Here is a 23537-nt window from a genome sequence, read left to right on the forward strand (position 1 = left end):
TTTGGCACGAGATCGATTTCCCGCACTAGTCCCACTTTGATAAACGATTACAGTAGAGTAAGCTATTTTAAGTAAATTTTCCCACTTTGTCGTGTGCAAATATTGCTTATCGAATAATTGAGGTTAATATGAGGTTAACAACGATTACACTAACTTGATATCTACGCTAACCAGATTTTGAAAATTTGTTTGGGAATAAAAATTTTTATTCCCATGAGTGTATGCAAAAATCCTTTGAGTCTAGTCTAGATTCAGAGTTTAAAAACTAGCATCCAAAGCTAATTTATTTTTAAATTAAGTATAACACTTTCTAACTTTAATAGCTTTTATCTGAAGAACTAATTTATATAGCCACATTCAGTATACCTTGTTCAGAAAAGCTACCTTTAATAGAATCCGTCGTCAAATGGGCGTACCCGATTAATTAAAATTGAACAATTTTTTAAATTTGCTAGTAAATATAAATCATATGACAACCTAGAGATTTGGCCATTGTCATTAAGTCATATATTATGTGCTTATCTGTCATTCATACAATTTGTGTTTCTGTATGGCGCAGAAGCATAAACACTATCGCAGGATCATGAAGCATCACTGAGAGGTTTTTAGAGTTCATCGTTAAATTTTTGGACACCTATGAGTTGATGACAACTGTCGCACCCAAATGAACCACGAACTGTACGAGTTTAATCACGACATTGATACAAATTAACGAACTAACTTCCAGTGGCTAGCGGGCTTGACTTTGTTATGAGAATGGATGATGAAACTCCAACAAGAAAGAAAGTTGAGAGACTAACTGCACTTGATGCATGATATTTAAGAAGGCGAAACTTAATAATCGGTTGTTATGGCTAGTTATCGGTCTCAAAGAAAAGAAGTAGGATAAATATGAGTTCGGAAAGTTAACTAAAACTGTTTTCTCTTTAAATTTAACTCTATTAGTTAATTTAAATTAAAAAAGGGCTCATATCGAATGTAAGTTCTGTATGGAATGAGTTCGTAAACAAACTTATGAATAAAAGTATACATATATACTTCGTAATCTTAAGTGTAGATTTAATCTATTCTGCAACCGAAATGCTGACATATTAAACCTAATATTGACAAATTTACTTGGTTTGCATTTAATAGCTACATATTTTGACCACATAGAGACCATAGTCCAATAAAAAGTTGTTGCAATTTTCTTTAATTAAGTTTAAAATTATTTTTTAAATTTTATAAAGTTTGTATCGAAACTAAGACAAAATCAAAACAGAGCACATCCTATTCTGTTAGTTTACATTTTAGTTAACGTAAAAGGACTTTCCCATTGGCTAATTGCCAATGTTTCCAAGTGCTGCCTATATGAAAAGCTTAGTCCTTATCGTCAATGTTAAGTGTGTGTAGAACAGAAAACACAAAATTACGTCGTTGATCATAAAATCGACACATCACAAATTTCATTAATATAAAAGCTTCCAGCTTTCGCTTTTATTAAATAAATTGGTGTCATTATATTTTGTGATTATGTCAATATAGCGTGGAAATATGGACCATTAATTACGTTGGGTACGTCACAGCAGACAAAGAGACGCAGTGCCACAGTAATAAAATCATATCGAACTAGTCTAAAATCATTATTACACTTTTTCGTGTCTGATACTAAGTTTGATAAAAAATCATTACAGATATTTTTGTAAAGGGATATGGATTATCAACCCACATAAATCTATTTAACTACGCTCCTTCAATGATAAAACGATTTTGAGTACAAAATGCTTAACTAAAATGATTTTGTTAATATTTAACGAAAGTAAAAAACTTTTGACAGACAGACACTTCACATAAGTTTTAAAATAAAGTACATGTGATGTGTAAAGGACATTCCAAATCTGTCTCATTTATAAAATATTTTGACATCCGTTTTATGAGTTTCATTATTTTAAACAGTTTTTGGAATAATGAATTCATTTAGAAAAAATATAAAAACATAATTTAAACAAATTGTGTTTTACACTTAATTTAAACAAATTTGATTATTAAGGGAAAGTATATAATTTTATTAAGTATATTATTTTCATTTCGATATTTTTATTAAAATTCATTCCAAGTCAGATATAACTAAAGAGAGAGTCAGATATAACTATTTCTGAATAGCAAAGAAGAATTTCTGAATAGCAAAGAACTACATCAACAAAGCGTTATTTATTAATCAATTAAATTTTTAGTTGGCTATAGAGCTGTTTCTAATATTACCAGCTAAACGTCTTTAGTGGTCTTTTGGAAATATTTCTGTATTCAATTTTTTGACATTAATTTTTAAGTTTGTAACTACCAATGTCTGAACTTGAATTCTACTGACTTCAGATTTATTTCTGCACTGATCAGAAGTCGTACTAGACTTGTAAAAGAAACGTTTTTTGACTCGGTTAAAGTAGATTAGATTTTTCAAGAGTTAGGAACTTGTCACCACTTCACTGTTTTCTCTGAGCATTATTGTGACAAACCCACTTTAGTTCCATAGGCGAGTAGCAATTAAAAATGACATTATGTCCTTTGGAGAGATGTTGCCTAATTCCGGTATAAGTGAATAGGCAGTTGATTAGTACCGAAGTCTGAATCTAGCAAGACTATCACAGTGACACATAATGTGTTCTGCTGTTTTCTCCTTCTCTTGTAATACCTAGGTTCGATAAATGCTTTTTTAACACTGTAATGCGAACCGCAGTGAGAAACCCTATAACAAGTCGGTTGCTTTTTCTGTTCAGCATTAGAACCTCTCTATTTCAGCTTTTGATCGATTCGGCATGAATGTTTTAGCTTGTCTGTCGGTTAAAGTAATTATGGAATAATACTAGTATAAAGCCTATGTGATAAAAATCTCACAAATAGAGAAATGTGCATAAAGAAAATAAAAATAAGGATTGCAAATAATGTTTATACAAAAATAAGAGTATTGAAATCTAACAATAAAAACTATAGTTATTGATTTCAAATATGTGTAGCAGTGATTTATGCTTTTGTTTGAATATAATATAGCAATTGAATTTCTTATTAAGTATTAACAATAAATTAAGAAAACTAAAGATTAGTACACCACGAATCGAACTTGGCTTTGAATCAGCTGACTGAAAAACGAGAGAGACTCTGAGCTTAAAGTTAGAAAATATATGAATTCAATCCATAGTACCTGTATTCTGAAAGTAATCTTTCGAATAAATAAATATAAGATATATATATATATACACGATAAAAGATATAATTATGATAATAATTAATAAAACGTTGATTTATTATTATATGTATTGTAATAGTAGATACTAAACTTGAAATTTATTTTAGTTGTTCTCTAAATGTCTAAACTTGTGAAAAAATACCAAATAGTTTTAAATCTATTCTAGTGACTAATATTAAGAACATATTTTTATTTTATACCATTTAACCACGAATTTTAATATGAGTTGCTTTAAAAAGACTGTAATGGAAGCTCTAAAGTCGACTTTTTGGATTTAGAGAAATTTCCCAAGTGATTGATAGTGAAGGTGCCAACTTGACCAATCAAGTAGCTTTTCTATAAAATAAACATTATAAACTGAAACGAATATATGTATCATTACTTTAAAATAATTTATATATATTATTTTTTCAGTTCAATGGGTTAGTTGGTTAGTTGTTACTGTTGTTATTATCAACGACTAGAAATATTTTGTTTGAAACTCTTTGCTCTTTTTATGTGATATGTTTATCTAACTATTTGTCAGTATAGAAGATTTTAGGTTTTGCTAAGGTGTTTGTAAAACGATGAGGAATACATCGGAGACCATACAAACGATTGCTTTATCAGCATTTAAGATGGACCGATTTTAAGAAATCCGTTCACATGTTTAAGTATCAGTTATTAAATAATAATAATATATTTTATTCTGCTGTAAAAAAAACACAATATATATGGAGTAACAGCAAGTTTTTCTCATTAACTCACAGTTCTTGTTATTGTCTTTTTTCTACGATAACAAATTAATATATTATACTTATTTCATGAATTTATTTTTACTAAAAATTTTTAATATAAACCTGAGTTAAGTTAAATAATTACTTTTAATTAACTAAACGAAATAAAAATAATTAAATAAATTAACTACTTTGTATGATTGTTAAATATACACATTATGTCTAGGAAAGTTGTGATTCAACTTTTATTTATACTGACTTATATTAGCGAAGATTCATATTTATAACAACTTCAGAAAAATTAATAACAGAAGCTCGTTGGTTCAAGAAGCGACAAAAAATGTTAATAATGGATAATGAAGAAAGAGTTCATTTCAGACATTACCAAATTTACAACCTATTAATAAAAAATATTCCTTAAAAAACGCAGTCAAAGAGCCCTTAATATCTTGCTTTAAATAGTGCTTCATTCAAATTGCTTAAGTATTATAATATATCACTACTTCATCTATAAAATAACCTCAAAATTTATGTCAAAATGTTGTGTTAAAATGGGTTAGGCAAGAATATTGGCTAGAAATAGATTTTTGCGAAAATGTGATTATATTTGCGAAAACTTAATTTGATTCAAAATTTTTGAAATATATTTTTATATTTCATTTTACGCATTTTTATTTCTTGTTATCATGCAAACGTGGTTCCGTTTTCTATCACGCATCGATTTGATATAATCGTTCCGTAAAACAAGATACTAACACTGCTTTCTTCGATATGGATTTTGTTATTTCATTACGGATTAGAGTAGAATTCAATAAAACAAAATAGTTTGTAATGTAGTATGATACATACAGTCACAACAAGGAATGCCTAGATCTGCTGCCAAGAAATTTTTTTTGGTAAGTCACAAATTTGTTTTAAAGTAAATAAAATATAAAAAAAAATAAAGTAAATAAATAAATAAAATAAAGTTTTCTATAATTTTACGTTGAACTTGTGTTATTATAAAATAATTAAAAAAGTGTTATATTATTTAATTCATTTTATTTTATAATTACATTTTATTTTGTTATTATTAATTTATTTTATTTTAATCTTAAAAAGCTCTTTTATGATATTATAGGCACTGTTATTATGTCCTTAAAATTAATTATTATTTATAAAAATCAAAAAATTGAAATAAAATAGCAAGAAGTATTGTCTAGAATAGATACAGTTCTTAGAGGCTGAATGGGTGATTGTAATAAGTGTTATTATCAAAGAAATGTGTTAATGATATGATACTTTATTAGAACTTTCCCAAACAGGAGTAGTCTTCTCATTTCATTGTTTAGACAACTAAATAATATATTAGTATCTCGCTTGATTCCAATTTTTCAGGGACGTTGCTTTTACAATGAATTTATTTGAGTCATATATATCGATATTAATATGATATTTATTTATAATTTACTTCTTGAAATATTGAGGTTCAAGGTTGTAAACATTGATTATACTGGCAAGCGCCCATATACATTACCTAGCGCTAATTAGTTTGTGCAATTTTTGCATAAGCAAAATGGCAGGTCTGCTTGTGGTCACTGGCTTCCACGTAAAAATTTCTAGCTTTGATGCCATCATTACTAAAATCTGTTAAAAATAGTCGTGACCGGGTTATCACAATTATGTCTAGACTGTTATGTATAAAGGGAAATGATTTTTATTGAAAATTCGAAATATAAAATTTTTTAGCAAAGACAGATTAAAATGGTTAAATTTACATTTAATTTGTAATAAATATTGTTAACCACTTTCACTTATAATTAACAAAATAATGTTTATATTATATGAATGTTTATATGAATTTCTCTACAAAAGAATAGCATTGAAAATTAGTCTTTAAAAATAAATGTAAATAATTAATTCAGTTATTCTATAGCTCATTTATGATTTCGTTCTAATATAACACAGCAATTGAATTTATTTATGAACTTTTACAGCAAATTAACAAAACTCTAGAAAAATGTGCGAACATACAAGGCAAGTACAAATTTTGGTAAGCTGGCTAATGAATACTGACTCTGAGCTTCAAATTTGACAGGGCATGAGTTCAATCCTTGATAATTGCAGTCTCAAAAAATTATTTACTAATAATTAAATATAAGAAATAATTCCAAGACTATTGATAATGGGTATTTGACAATATTTAAAAAAGATATTTGGCCAGCTAAAAATGCAATTAATTTATAATAATAAAATTTTGTTGTTGTAATTCACTGCTGTTCAAGCCTCTGTATAATGTGTTAGAAATGTTAAAAAATAAGACTATTAATTTTTTAAAAACTTTAAAGCAATTATTTCACTATTTAAATTTTTTTATAAATATTCTCAAATAATGGACAAATAGTAGTTAGAAATGTATAATAAAAATAATTACGAAGTTCAAAAAATCACTTACTTTTTAATGTTTCTTTTATGTTTAATATTAGTTTTCCTATTATTTCAAATATTTATGAATTGTTTGTTTGTTAGTATTATATGTGTAACACTATCGTTATTATTTAGTTGTTGTTGTTTTTGTGTTTGTTTCAGCACAACAAGAAATATATAGTTCAAGTTTTATTATTTCGAGCACTTAAATATTCTATTTTTATTTTCAGAATGTAACCAAGCGTACATGCACTTATTTTCGCTGTTAAAGCATGAATTTTTGCAAGAATATTAGAAACATTTTTCCTTTACCGAATTACACTTTCACATTTATGCACCCACATTCTCTTGCTAAAGCCGGATGCAAATAACTTGTAAGGATCACAAAGACTCTTGCACTAATTTTAATTCAAAAGTGCTTGTAGTGGCGTTGGAAAATTGGAAAAAAGCAGCACAGAAATTTCTTTTATGAAGGATTCACATTTTGAAGAGTCTCACCATGCATTTGCAAATGCACTGCGAAAGGACGATATTAACTGTGGCTTTTGATGCATTAAATTTTGTTAAAAAAATTTAATAAAAACTTCTTTACGTTATTGGACTTATAAAGTTATTATTTTTAATGAACATTTCCCTTATGATGTATACATACAGTATAGTAATTTTAATATTAACATATATGTTTTTATTTCATTTGTCGTAACAAAAATTAAATTTAATATTTTAATGTATTTCACTGAACCGAACGGATGCAATGCCCCTAAAAGACTGCTTTGACTTTGTCATTCGAAACTAAAGCCGCACTAGCTGTTTTGCCGCTGTTGCACGAATGAAGAAATATTAAAAGGACTACACGTTCTCATGATGTGAAAGCACACATTTGTGAATGGCATAGAGTTGCCAAGCTTACCGAATAATGTGATATGTTCTTTAATGCATGTTTTACAATTTGTATGCAGTTTAGTCATGTTTTAGACAATAAAAACATTATTTTTGAACTTAAATTTTATTTTTAATGCCTTTGTAATATCAATTATTTTTATTTTTCATTTATTATAACTAATTACAAAATATAAAATCTTATAACTAAAAGAAAGAAAAAACGAGTTATTATAAATTAAATTTTATTGACTAGATTACAGGCTTCAATATATTTAATACGTCATATTTAATACATTTAATACATCAAAAGTATGTTTTTACCGGTAATTGTTATTAATAGACCGGTAAGTAAGATGTTTGGAAAGATGTTGCTACGAATAGAATTAAAAGAAGGGCAATTGTTAAGTATATGATCTATGCATGGTGTGCTATTACAATCGGCACTCAAAAGATCATGAGATGCTTTGAATGTTCCATACGCAATCGCATAAAAATTTTACTTTGTTGACTAGTGCGTATATGTAGGACTTTGTTCTTATGATCGTTAATATCACTAAATTCTAGTAATAATATGCACGTAATTCGTTCAATATATGTTTAAATGTTTACTATATTTTAAGATAATTTACAGATATCCTTTCAGATGGGGTTTCGAATAAAATCAATATATACATAAGTTTAGTTAGTCATTGCTTGTATATTGACTGCTATTGATTGGGAACGCCATAGATCCTTAAAAAGTGCATGTTAACTATATATAACATGTATATGCAATATATATGTATAAAATATTTTGAAAGTGTAACCGCTACGCGTTGAAAAAACCGAGAAACAAGTTCTAATGAATATAGGATCAACTCTATATAATCTGTATACTTCTGTTTCACAGATTGAGAGCACCGCGCTGATTGATTGATTCCTAAAAGAGTGTTCATTTATATGCGGTGTATTTATATTGTAAAACGAAACTATTATTGTTAAATATTTAATTCTGATTTTTAAGATCTTTTGATATTTACGCCTTTAATACACACTCTTCCTCTATTCGTACAATGTTTCATTTTTAATCATATTTAGTAAACACATTCGTGGCGTATGAAACTTTTTCATCCACTGCTTCAACGGGTTGAAGTTTTGCTTCTTATTTGATTTTCAGAAGCAATGCAAGCATAGCTACAAAGTCAGGTGAATAAGACAAATAGTCTAACACTGACATGTTGTAATAGAAAATGAGTCTAGTTTTGCTATGATGAAAATCCTATCACTTGCTTTTTACAATTCAGATCGGTTTTTTCTTATTTTTCATTGATCTATTAAATAGTTAAGCAATGATTAGATCGAATCAGATTACCGATCTGTTTAAGATACTATATTATTTTCTGTTTTTCAGTTTATGATCTTACGTGGAAGAACTATTTGAAAACGTTTAACCCGTTGAATCACTCGTGTACTTGTAATTACCAAGTATACGAGTTATTGTCAAATATTGATTTAAAAAAAATCATATTATAGCAATGCTCTTTCTAAGCTCCATGTGAAATTTTTTTGGTAATTTGTCACTCTATTCTTACACTTATCGCTTCCCATCAACAGAAAACAATTATTCTTAAACAAATGAAAAACAAGGTTAAACTTATTTGTTTACAAGTATGGAAAGCATCACATTAGAAAAAAAAGGTTTCATGATACGGCATCTTAGTGAGCAGTCCTTCGCATACATACATCTTCTGCATAAGCTTTAGTCTTTATATTTTTTATTTAACCACATCTCATATTATACTTAAGTTTATCCTTGTCTTATAGGATCCTTAATACTTGCTATTTTAACCTTTTGAGGGCGAAATATTTTTTGTGCAGTTATTACCGCTGAGTAGCACAAACGATCAGCCAAGGTCACAGTGTTTCCTTCTGACAGTCAGTACCTAGTTTATTATTATCTTATCCATTAATTTGTTTTCTAAGAAAATATGCTTTTTTTCATATCAAGAATACTCTTGTGCGAAGAACTTTTTTGGTTTTTTCAGTTCCGTTTTTATTTAAATGCATATCAGGATAGAGTGGTAAAGATGAGAGAAAACATATTTTGCATATTATTCGTATAACATATTAGAAAAACTACAAGGTTCTATGTAAATATTAAAAAGAGAAATAAAATGGTTATTTAAATTGTATTTTTAGCTAAAGAATCAGATTTAATGAAAAAAGCGCATTGAGATTACAAAACCTGAAAATTAACTCAAACTTTTATCTACCTTTCAGTACTTAGTATATTCAGTGGAGGGATTGGTGTTCAGACTAACTCCCACCTAAAATATTTTAAACAGTTTTATATTAAATATCTAAAATTTTTTTTATTAAATATTTTTTTTTTGTAAACTTTGTTTTCATTTTCAACAATCCTCTTGTAAGTGAGTTTTCTGTTTTTTTTGTTTCGTAGTCTTTTTTGCACTTTAACATTTCTGGTTTATAGGTCATTATTTCTTTTAAAAGGACTGCAGTTTTATCTAATTATATTATTTTTTTTGCTCTTAATTTATTTTAACAATTAAAATTAATGAGATGTTAAATACTCTACATAAAAAGACTGCTAAAGTACAAAACACGAGTGTGCAACCCACTTTTTACTCTGTATTTGTGGTGCCAAGTTGGCAACCCTGTGAATGAAATGTCGGGTGTGAGATATGAACGTGTTCTCCGTTTTCCCAATGAAAAGCGGAAATGCAAACAAATAAACAAAACCGTCACTCCATTAAGAAAAAAATAATAATTTGCATGTTTTCATAAACATTTTGAGAATCCATAGCTCTGAGTGCTGTGGAAAAGCTCTCACCGTGAGCCGAGCCGCATCTGCACAGTTTTCTGTTGTTTTTCGGTTTGTTTACATGTAGTGACACTGTGGGAATGGTTCCGAGCCTAATTGGAATCAGATGTGGGCAACATTAATACTATTCACTTGTATGTTAAGTGAATTCAAAATATACTCCCATCGAAGTTAATTAAAAATGCAATGAACGAAAAGCAATATTAATTGACTTTTCACATTGCGAAATTTTTGATTCATTTGTATGAAAAATTTAAAAATCTTTTTATGGTGCAATTCTGATTATTTTCTTTTCTGCCTGTGGTGTCATTAATTACCATGAATGCATTTTCCATTATTTGTAGGCATATATAAACCAGAATCCTTTATATATGTAACTGAAAGTGTTTAACGTGGAAATTACAAAAAGGTAGATCCTTTCTGTAATTGATGTCAAGTGATACTTCCTTTTTATATTTGTTTTATTATAGCAAGTTAATTAATAAATGCAAATCAAAGCAAAAGTTAGGATTTATAAAGCAAATATTTACCGCTCATATGAATTAAATTCATTGCACTTTACTACCTCTTTTATATGAAAATATTGGGATATGGAAGAAAAGTGCAACACAGAATTGTTTACTTAAAGCAGAGAGAGAAAAAGAACACTGCTCTACATAAACAAAAGCATAAAGATTTAAATCAAGTCCATCAAATAGAACATAAAGCATACATTCTTGATTCATTTGGAAACACAAATCGATTTAGGCTTGGTTGGTTGGTTGCACTGGCAGGTCATTATATAACTACCATGTATATCAATTAGCGATTTTTCGCCGTTTTGCTACCACATTCCTCGCAAGAACCCTACTATAGAAGAGTAGAGACAAAATCCACCCACCGAATTTAGATAATTTAATAGGTTTTTCGTCTTCATTGATGAACAGTCTGATAAACTATCGAAGAAGTATCTTTTTAAGAACCTATATCTTCTGGATATTTACAGGGCATTAACAGAGAAAATGTCGAAGAAGTATCTTCCTAAGAACCTATATCTTCTGGATATTTACAGGGCATTAACAGTGAAAATGTATTACTCTAACTTCTTCCGGCAGGTTTCCGCAACTTCTGCAGTGAGGAATATGGAGAACGTGCAAAATTGCAGAGGAATACAAACAATTTATAATCTTGATGAGCTTAGATTCACAAATCTATTATGATGTATACGTCTATCTATCTGTCTAGTTTTCGTAGAAATCAATTCGTTCCGTAATTTTTAAAAAAAAAATAGAATGAAATATGTATGCTCTAAAAATTGTATGGTAAAATGCCGGTTAGTTTTTATATCCATTATTGCTATGCTATTCAGGCAATGTATGAATACAGGGTGTCCTTATTAAACTGCAATAAACTTTAAACTTCTACGAGTTTATACAAACACTGCATCTTACCTAAGGATATCTGATATTATAATCTATAAATAATTTATAAATCTATAAATCAGCTTCTTAAATAAAATTTTGTCTGTGATGGAATTTCAAATGTGAAAATATGACACTATTTTTACAATCCCTAAACACTAGAATGTGAGAAATCTTAGAATTTTAATAGAACTCTAAAAAGGGGTGAGGGGGTTAATTAATGGAAAATATTTTTTTTTATCAGTGTTTTTTTTAGTGTATTATCTATAAATTATGTGTTTAAAGACGAAACTCTGTTTTCTTATACCATTTTGGCTAAGCCACTAGTATAAAATGTGTTGTGCTTAAATGCACGATATAGACGACAATATACATATTGTCTATTCTGGTAAAAAAATGTCCCGATTAACAAATTTTTAAACAAAAAATATGACTCAGTGAGTAATGATAGAGAGGATATATCAAAATTTGATCTACAACATGAATATTCTGTTTCAGAATATATGAACCATCGTGACGGGAGAAGAACTTTCTCTATAGACGTTTTTGTATTTTTGAATAGTAACATCAAAGTTAATCTGAATATTTATCACAAAGTTTTTAAACAGTTTTCTGCAAGCAGTTTTCTAACAGTTTTGTGAATTCAGATATTCTAGCAAGATAGTTCAACCATGGTTTAAGATGACCTTCACTGCCACCATATTGAAACTAGTTTCACGTTTTGGTATAAGATATTTTGTAGGTCAATTTTAACAGTAAAAAAAAACTTCTCTGAGAGTGGGTTTTACAACGGACAATCGTTTAAACTGACTTTCACTTTTACTATATTCAAGCTAGCTTGATTTTTGGGTATAACACAATTTGCAAGTCAATGTTAGTACTAATAAAATCCCTTCCCAGTGACTGGATGAAAATTCCACTTACACCATATCACATATCATTTGTGGACTGAAACATATCTTTTAGTTTGCAAATCTAAAATTGATTATGAAAATTGCTGTCTAAAATTAGTTTATTTTAATTCAATAAAATTAATTTGCGTATAAAACGTTTTTTTCTTTGAAAAAGAAATTATTTAAGGAGCACATGAAAAAAACATAAGATTGTCTGCTTCCAGTAGTTACCAAACATAGTTCTAAAAAATTACAGTTTTATAAGACCACCCTATATACGAGAAAATGTTGCTTATGAGACAGGGGAGATGAAGGAAACCCTACGAAATAAGTATTTAAATATTTATCATTCTTTTACACTTACTAATTATCATTACGTTATGACATCGATCAATTACCTTATGACATCTATGGTATCTACATAAAGTATAATGTAAGTATTCTGAAATGCTGTTATCATGACTTCCTGGTTCGACATATCGACATTAACATGGATCATATTGTTCAGTAGCAATCCATTAAGCAATAAGCACTCTTTTCATTTTTTTTTGTATACCATAGTGTTTCCTTCAAGTATTATGAAGTGTTTATTATATACCTCAACACATAAGTTCATAGTAAATAGTAAATGAATTTTTATTATGAAAAATTGTAGTTCCTTTTAAAGTCAAAAAGGATAAAAGTTAAGGCGTGATTATATCGTATTAAACAGCTCCATGAACGGTGAAATGCTGATATAACACTTTTAAAATGGCAATGTCAAATAGCAAACGAGATACTCAGTCACATATTGCAATGAGAATTAAGTTGTTGATTTTTCCAAATTTATGATCAATTTAATTTTCTGAAGTGAAATTTATATAAAAATCGAATGGATTGCAATAAAATTTTATTTTAAATTTATTTTTAAGATGACTATTCCTCAACGAGCACATACTCGATAAGGATGAGAAGGAATTCTTATGCGTACGTGCGATGTGACAACTCAAGGATAAAATTAAAAAGGTCTCGACTCAAGTAAGCAAAATATTCACTGGCGTGAAAGTGTTGCGGAGGGCGCATAGGGGAGGTCGTCATAGTCGTACTTATTATTGCCAAATAATTTACTAGTACCACACAAATACAGAAAACGTTAAACAAATTGAGTTTTTGGCATTCACAGCAGCAAAAACAAATATGAAAATGTTAAGCAAATGACAATGAACGTGAACTTAAATATAAAAATGCCAAAGGATACTAGAGAAAGCACATACAGCATGACTGTGGAACCAGTTAACCGTAAAGAGGGGTATCAAAATTTACCATTGAAAGTACAAATGCTAACTTTTTAAATTGCATTTCGCAGCACAAACCTAAGGGAGCGTCAAGGACACTTCAAACAATGCAGGATAAGGCAGTAATTATAAAACTAATTAATAAAAAAAGTAGTCTGCTTTAAGGGCGTTAAGCCTCTGGTATGTACAAGTGTCAAAATGTTTCTAGAAGCAAAAAAGGAGTGTTTTATAATTAAAAGAGGTTTTCAGCATAAAATTAATATTTCATTTTTTGCATGAAAAATTTTAATATTAAAATTATAAATGTTGAACTGCAGTCCATAGTATTTTGCGTGTTGAAATATTTACTTATACCCGATTTTCACACTTCCAAATTAAAGTTGGAAATCTCACATATGTGCGTTATGAATATTGTTAACTGAGCTCAGCTCCACACTTTTAATGAAAATAGTTTTCATGCGCGAAGTCCCTAGGGATGGTCCGCACTTTGCCATACTATCAATGCGATATTTGACGTGACATCATGTAAGTAATTTCAGTAATTTCAGTATTTTCGCTAGCGTTAAAATGCCACGAGGGAAAGTTTTGGAAAACAGAGATAAACTAACATTTGGCACACAAAATTAATTCACTATGAGGTCCTGCAAAACGTGTACTTTATGCTTGACTCGACTAGTTTTAATGGCATGTGTGATGTAAACATTCAGCTAAGAATATGTGATACATTAAATACTTTTTGTTATACTTGCTATGAATATTTTAAGATAGAATCACTTACATTTAAACAAAAGTTTTTAAAACCATTAATGCAGTGGACGAGTATCACATGAACACAATTATAAATGTCTTATACAAGTATGTTGATATATTGTTGATGAAAGTATATTTTAAAATGCGAGATTATCCCTTTTATGGTTCCAAAAGCAAACTTAAATGAAACACAATTGTAATTGAGATCCCGATCGAAATATTATTTCTATATACTGTTTGCACTTTGCCATTAGGTGTGAAATACAAAAGCAATCAAATGTTCTTACGTGATATCTACACTACTAGATTTTTACAAGTAATTTTTGATGACTTGTCGGCACATCGCTGCCAATAGCTCCATCGTAACTTGATAGATGTACATGTTTGAAGCATTAATTCGTAGTTCCCATAACCAATACGAGAAATTACACTTTTAAAACTCTCTCGCAAAATAAAGCCAAAACAACTAATGTTGCGTGTCTTGTGCATTATGATATAGCGCTGTCCAATTTAGTGACAAATAATTGCTCTTGGTAATTAACACAATTTGCTTCACTATTTCGTCAGTTTCAAGAAAATATAGGTTTATCATATCTTCACACCAAACGATGTGACTTTTTGCGGATGCAGTGGTCGTTTAACCTTGTCGATAAATCCATAAGCTGTTCGTCATCCACTTATCAGCTAATGCAGTGGCGGAGCTAGACCAACTCTGGACGTCGGCGACATTAGAATTGCGAGACCCCTTTTATAACCCAGTTGTAAAACTAAATAAGTTACATTCACTAATATGACAAACCATGATTGAAAGTTTTATTGCTAATCTTTTACTTTTAGCTTCACTTCATTTTTTTTTAAATTATATCATAATTTGCGCCAGCTGCTATTTTCGCTTCAATTTATAGAATTTCGAATGAAGATAGTCTCTCTTGGATCATCATAATTTTCTAGTACGTCTTATTCAATTTTAAATTTGAGAAGCTTCTTTCCGTCGAAGCTATACTGACTGGAATTGTGAACATGAATCTGGTAACTATATAAGCATTCGGAAATATTTGAATATGGTTAATGCCATTATCAAACCAAATTGTTCAAAATATTTACTAAGTGCTTAGAATCCACAGTCGGTAACTTTTTGCGAGGCCACTGTGGGCGCGAGGACGTCGGCGGTCGCCGACATCGCTGACGCCTAGCGACGCCTCTGAGCTAATGTTGTGTACGAAGACTGCCTTTTAAGTATTACGCCTTACAAGGAAAACATAGTAGGTTAACAGTAAAATGGCTTTATTGGTTGTCGATCCATGATGATCAATATATTTTTATATTCGATTGAATTAATTTTTGAAACAGTTTTACCACTGTAAAGTTGGTATCTCCAAAAGGACGGTTTCGAATGTGTCAACGGCTTGTTCGAGCATAGAATAACGCTTGCTTCGCATTTTTTTTTTTTTAAATTTGGGAACAAGATAAAGTCATTAATTGCCAACCCGGGACTATGAGTCGGATGACACATCAATTCAACGTTTTGAGTGCTCAAAAACTCATTTGTTTGAGATGATGTGTGGGAGCTCACATTGTGGTGTTGGAGGATGATCTTCTTTCGATAGTTGGTTTTCCTCAATTCTCCTTGGACTTCCGGCAAACAAATGGAAATGTACTACACAGAATTAACAGTTCTATGTTGCTTAAGAGGTACAGTTGCGACATTGCGATTTGCTTGCAACACGTATTTATTGCCTGCTTCATAATATAAAATTCAAATCATAAATTAAACATACGATGTTTGTGATGTTATATGTCATCATATGTTATATGAGAAATTGTTGCTGTTTTCCGTATAAACTACAGATTTTAGAATGAAATATCCCAGCTTATTTTAAGCTTTAGTTTAGCTTTATTGATTTTAGCTTATTTTAATGTGTATATTTCAGTTAAATTAAGTACTAACAAATATGATTTAAAAAGTCCTTAATATGAAAAGTAATATTTTATTATTTATTTTTCTGAAGCTTAAAAATAAATTTAAATAATAAATAATGAATAATAAATATAAAGTAATATTATATTTATACTTGTTCCTAATTAATTATTGACTGTGCAGTGCATTTTGTGAATTAATTACGATAGTGTAAACGTTTTGTAATCCCACTAATCAGAAGATTTTTAATGTTTGCGTTAATTAATATTGTAAATAATATCGAACATTATTTTAAATTTCTTTTCGTTCTAGTTTAAAAATGATACGAACTAATATAAAAATGTATTTTCTATTAAATCGTAATAAATTTAATTTAATTAAGAAGCTTGTTAATTATTTGTTTAAAAATTCATGGCATAATTTTAGGCGGCTCAATTTTTAAATTTGTGTGTAATGTATAGTTCAAATAAGTGGCATTATTTAACTTTCGATTGGCAAGGTAAATGTTCGAGCGGTAAGGACAGAGCTTTGATATTTAAGGATGACAAAAAAGTCTTAGTTATGATAACAAATGTTAATGGACTCAATATTTATACTTTTAGTCCACCTATAGTAAAGAACTACAAAATCATATGGAATTAGTGATTAAGTATTTATTTGATGAAATTACTCGGGTGAGGAGTAAAATTTAATATAAACTTAATAATTATGAAAAAATCGCTAATACTTGATTATAATTATAGTTCAGTCATCGTAACAAATATTCCAAGTTCTTAAAAAACATACTAGTATCTAATCAGAACAAAACGGGAAACGGAAAACCGGGAATAAAGGAAAATATTGTGTATCGCACTTTGATATCCGATGATAAAAGGTGGTTAAACCAATCAGTAATGTACAAAAAAGTTTCTATGTATGTATTTAACAATATATAATTATTATAATGAAGCGAATCTTACGACATATCTTATCTCAGAATTTAAGATAAGTACGAATATTCGCTATGACTTTCCATTAGTATCTTAAAATTTTTTTGCAGTTATTTAACTACAAAGGTAGGGAGTACTAATGGTTTAAGAAATTATCTGCTTCCTTTTTAGTTACAAAATGCAAATCAATGTAATTATCTGATTAATTAAGTTTGATTATAAACTTGCCGTGGGGAATACAAATTAGATTTGTAACATTTGAGGTACTTCTCGTATTTTTTGCTTTCAGATGCAAATAAAATAATATTTTTTGATAAAAATTAATATTCAAATGATTAAACGAAAATAATGCATGAATTGTCGATAATCAAACGTTATATGGGAAATTTAATTTCATAAAATTTCATCGATTTATAATAAATTCTGGTAGTTAATTTTCTGAGATATTATATGTTTGTCTACAAGACTTAACAAGTATTAATTAAATAATAAGCGGGAGCATAAATTTAATATAAGTTAATTTAACTCATAAAATTCTTTCTCCATAAACATCGACTTTAATTATATTGCTTCATATATGAGTACACATTACTTGACACAACCTATGGCATTCGATAATCGTAAATAGACGTCCGCCTATTTATAATTGAATTCTAAAAATAGACTTCAAACAAACTCGAACTCAATTAAGAAAAAAGTCAATTGACTGATTTGAGGAATCCTTTGCGGAGTGGATATGCAAATTTCGAGACACGTGACTCCGCGCCTCGATGTGCGCTTGACAACTCATACACTCTGGCGGCACTCAAGCATTCCACCACTTCAGGACTCAAATCAAATATTGATGCTTTAGTTGCGGTTGTGGTTCGCAAAATTATAGAACACGCAAACCATTTAACAAGTTCTAATTGGAGTTAGTTTAGTGTGTTAAACGGGAAGGATACGCTTCCTTACTCGATACAATAACAGCACAATTTAGAAGAAATTGTTGATATTTGAAGTGATAATAGAGTTCTGAGTTGTTACTTAATTGATTGAATGCGTTCAATAGTCCTTGTGAAATGGTTGGTATATGAGAGTAATTATATAGAAAATATTTTAACTAATAGCAAGCAAGGAATGAAACCCCAAGTAGAATCTATTAATAACAAAGTTTGTGTAAGAATCAGAATGAAATTTTTTAAGGAATTCATTATATATATATTGGTATATAATATTCTAAAGTAAAATCATAACAAACGAAATTGGAGTATTGATAGATCTTTCAACCAATAATAATAATAATAGAAGTAATTAATTATTTCATTTAATATATAATATTGAAACACCAATCCAATGGTTGTGCTTACTATGACGATTTAGACAAAAGAGTGACTAACTACTTAATGTAACTGGTATGAATATATGTCGACATTCGTTTATTCTACAATACTAATAGACATGGTCCTGATAACAACTCAAACAATGGCAGTACCATCAATATAGTACAATACCACACTGTAGAGGTCTGACATACGAATACTTATTAATATATATGTTACAATATAGTGTCTAGAGCGTAATAACTTCAAAAAAGTCTGTAATATAAAATTGTGTAATAATTTTACGATAAGGAATGACATATGCTGCAAACATTATAATTTGTCATATATTGTGTTAAATTGTGATCGTCTAGTGATGGAAGTACAAAGGAATTATTATTTTATAAAAACTGAAAGCGATGGGTTACCGAGATTATACGAATTAATAGCACCAGTCTTGTTTTAGACCTACTTTAAAAGTAAGGCACATATTTGTAAAGTCCATTATAATTTCATGCTTAAAGGTTAAAATCATAAACGCATACGCATACAGGAGCACACGCATACAGGACTATAAAGCAAGGACATGGAAAGTTTTTATACTATAATTCGAACTCTATGACTTCAGTATTTGATACAAGGCAGTGTTTAGTATGTTCAACTAAGTACTCATTTGTCTTCAGGACTTCAAGAGATGAAAATTTGTGAAATTTCAGCTTTATCTTGTTGAATCATTTCTAACGTAAATACAGTGATTATCCGAATATCATTGAAACGTTTTGTAGAGCTGCCATTTCCATTATGTGCTATAGTGCCGAAGTTTAAAATATGCAAGCTCTCTTTATATTAATATATAAACTATACTAAGTTGCTTAATCTTTTGTGTTAGTATCTATCTTTAGCTAAGAAAAAAGAAGATCTGCCTAAATGTTTTGCGCCCTCTTTCTTACCGATCTGACAAAGCATTTAAAACTATCTTTTCTAGGATGCCGATGTAAAGTAAAAGGTATATAGAAATTATTGCTTGAGCTATACGTTTCTATTAAGAAAAAACACAGCACTCTCATTCAGATGCCATACAGAGATATCATTTTTGTGGTAGGTTTTTAGATGGGTCACACCCTATTTGGAAACCAAACTACAGTATTGAATTTCTCGTTTAATCATTCCTATCGTAGTTGTGGAGATGAGAATAAAATTGCCTTAGATCTGAATTCTTATTGTCCAGCGTATGTGCGGAGCCATTTAAGTACACCAAGGACTTCCTTTTTTGAGGTCTTTGGCTAGCTGCAGGGACTTCCTCTAAAAAACTTTTTAGGTTTTGTTTAAGGTTCAAAGTAGTTCATAAACTTTAAGTTCTTATAAGGTAACACATTGGGCCAATAGGTATAAGTGGATCTTCAGGATCAACTTATACCTTTAACTTTTGACTTTGTTCTTTTCAAGCCTGGAAATGAATAAATCAAAAAGTTTTTTTGTAAAAAAGATTCTTTCAATGTTACAATGATAAGAAAATATTTCAATTTCTGAAAAAATTAAAAGTAATTCTCACATTGACTTTAGATCTTTACTAATTTAGTTAAATGCCATTTGAATGCTAATTGAATGTAAATTTCTTGCTTCGACAGTACGAAAGAACAACAAATATAATGAACGGTTGAGAAAGTATCTCAACCTCAATCTTGGAATATAAAGAAAAGTTTTCCAAAAGAAAAGAAATATATTTTACAAAGATCAAGAAGAAAATTAAAATGTCGACAAAGACTTGTGCAAACAATCATTATTCTTGACAAATATTCTTACCTGTTGAGGTCGAAGGTAGATGTTCAGACATTTTGCTTTATGCGATTGACAGTATCATAAACCAATTTGGCAGCTAAAATATTTAAACTGTGATAAGTAAGTTCAGTTCAGTTGAGATATTAGCAATTTTGTGTGCTATAAGATATATTTGGTTCCGTCATTCTAATGGAAAATCAATGAGTTTTTCGATTTTTCTACTGCTTCGTTGCCAAACAACTGCAAACGTTTGCAAAATGTAAAATATTTTCTGAACTCTAAGCTTTCCTCTTAAACATGTCGAACGGAGCGTGGAAGTGACGTCAACATATCCTTAACGATTGCTGTTCCTTGGAGGGGTGTGAGTCTCTTTATAATTTCTATTTGTGTTTTGTGTTTAAATGCTCGGCTTATAATATTAAAATTACATGAGTTGTTGTTATTCATTGTTTTCGTGTCATTATGATTTTGTGTTTCATATTTATGAGTTGCCATCACGCAATGTCCTTCCAAGGTGTCTTTCGGGGTCCCCTTTGCAGTGTAGTAGGAGTTTTGCTGTTCACTTGGAACTGTTGCTTTTTGAATTATACGTTTCACGGGTTTAGTTGCATTGACAGTTTTGTGACGCGGTTATTAGTTGAGTTCAAAAAGGTTTAATTATTCATTTTCATGCCACATGAATTTCATTTATTTAAACAAATTTTTATATTCAGAAATATGTAAAGTTTTTTATTAGTCATGCAGTTATCCAGATAACATCTTGCATTGGAAATGAGAATACCTGAAAGTAGACAATGTAATGTGTTTATCATGAATAAATAATATTATTAAAGTGCTTCTTATGACTTTAAAAATATAAAAAAAATAGTTATTTTTATGATAATAAATTAGTATTATATTTAATTAATAAAATTATATTATTATATTAATAGAAAAGTATTTATTTTGATTACATAGTAACCGGAAATTGTCTAATATATGCATTGTTCTCCAAAATATTCTTCAAGGTATATATAAGAAGATTGACTTCAGTGGAAACAACTATAAATAGTTCCTCTGCTTAAAATTTAGTTTTTGGAAAAGTCATGGGAGCACTGAACAGCGTCATTAATTATTTAATTCAATATTCTAAGCACTGCATACAAATTTAATATGCAAATCCAACGAGTAAATTAAAAATACATAGAATAAGCGTCAATATTGAATGGTACATCTCAAATAATGACATGCATAAGGATATAAAAAGAGACTTCCTTGAACATAATACCAAAAACTATATAGACTAACTACTTTCCCATCCTAATTTTTAGCAAAAATCAAACTAGTTGCACTGCTATCTTATTCCATTGAAGACGAAATAATTATCAATAGGAGTTTAAAGCTATATAAAGAATACTTACTATATATATATATGTATAGTCTTACAGAATAAGAAAAAAAATACTAAATGTTTAAACTTAGAGGAGGTTAAAAAAACATTCTCAACTATAAATAAGCACTGTTCGGTCGTTTTTCTTAATATATATCAAGTGTTTGAAAAAATTTGGCACCCTAAGCTATCAAATTAAAATAATACTTATCCGCTCAATACTAATTCTTTTAAAACTTCATTTAAAAGAGAAAAAATTTTATTTTAGGATTGTTTATGAAAGATCAAGATATTTATGATACCAGACCAAGTGTTCGGTAAAGAAATTCCTTCATACCTACTCTCTACCAGATAGCCCTAAAAATAATACAGACAATACTGCAGTCCTATTCATCCTATGATGCTTTCGACACCCAGTAAAAATTTTTACTTCAGCTAGAAATCTATTTTACTGTATGGAGTATTATGGTCATTTTAAAAAAAATCTGCTCGTAAGAAAAGGCCGTTTAGTAATTTTCATGTAAAATGTTTAAGTAAGGAAGTGTGTGATAATATATCATGGTTTTGTTATATATATATATATCTTATATATATAATTCTTCTGTACGTGTGTTGACAGTGAACTCCTCCTAAATGACTGAACCGATTTTGATGAAATTTTTTGTGAGTGTTCAAGTGGATTCAAGAAAGGTTTAGATTCACATTTTGGCCCACTAGATAATGTCTTTTTAATTAATTTTTAATTTTTTGGTATGCGTATACATTTATATTAGAAATTTAAAATTTATTCATGCTTACTTTGATTTGTTTAAAAACTTTAAAATCTCTAAAATGAATCGTAAAACTGCCGTTGCATAGCTTAAGTGCATTTAAATTCCTCAGCATAATTATAGGTGAGCCAATTTTTAATCTTAAGTTATGTGGTGGTATTCCTGGTAAATCCAGCGAATTCAAAAATTCAACACACAAAAGAGAAGAATTATATATATAAAGATATAAATAACGTACAAAAAACAATGCCACGTCTTCGTGGACGAGGAGGAAATATTGGTCGACGGACGCGGAATTCACAATTACTCCAAAACCGTCGGTTAAATAGATCGGCAGAAAACAATGAAAATGTAAGAAACCAGGATACAATCACACGTGCTTATGAAAGTCAAAAGCAACGCAACGAACGCCAGGAAAACTAATTGCAAGGGGAAACAACGTTCGCCAGGTCAGCAGTTATATATATATAACTAAGCAGAAATACCAAAGCTAAAAGGAAATATATGCATTTGAAATTGGGAGAACTTTATTGATTATAAGGGTAAAAATCGGTGCTGTCTTTTGAAAATACATTTATATTAAACAACATTATTTTTAGATCTATCCAAACTTATGTAGTGATTACAAACCAGATTATAACCATGTTATTCAATTGTTTTTATCAAAGACTAATATTCAGAGCAATTAAATAATTTGAAGGTATGTCCGAAAGAAAATAGAATGTTTCAGTAAGAGGAGAACAAATTTGAAACAAAAGTGCCTATATTGGGTTTTTAGTCAGGCATCCGTATTATCTATCGAACATAAACTTCAGTTATACAAAACTGTTTTTTAAATCATCTACATCTATGGGACAAATATATGGGTTACTGCCAGTAATCAAATATTAATTAATTTGAATGTATCAGAAGGAAGGATTAAAAAGTTTAAGTTAAGAGTACTGAAGCAGATTAAAAAATCATTATATTATCTTGACAATGGAGTACTGTCTATTGAAAAAAAAATCGAAAATTTGCTGGTATATACATTAAGACTGAAAAGTTTTCGGAAATTCTCATTTAAAATTCGCGCGCTGTATATTTTTCGATATTTTAAGTTTATGTAGTTT

General features: G+C 29.2%; 1 protein-coding gene across 2 annotated transcripts in view; it reads right to left on the reverse strand.

Annotated features, from left to right (window-relative positions):
* Positions 1–21068, reverse strand: part of LOC119680317 (multiple C2 and transmembrane domain-containing protein) — a 35682-nt gene extending 14614 nt beyond the window's left edge. For both annotated transcript variants that reach the window (XM_038093080.1, XM_038093079.1), the window contains exon 1: positions 20314–21068. In XM_038093080.1, coding sequence (XP_037949008.1) covers positions 20314–20344 — 31 coding nt within the window. In that variant the 5' untranslated portion in view covers positions 20345–21068. The remainder of the gene's footprint in view (positions 1–20313) is intronic.
* Between the last annotated feature and the right edge of the window lie 2469 nt (positions 21069–23537).

Source organism: Teleopsis dalmanni, chromosome 2 (assembly GCF_002237135.1).
Source record: "Teleopsis dalmanni isolate 2A chromosome 2, ASM223713v2, whole genome shotgun sequence".
NCBI lineage: Eukaryota > Metazoa > Arthropoda > Insecta > Diptera > Diopsidae > Teleopsis > Teleopsis dalmanni.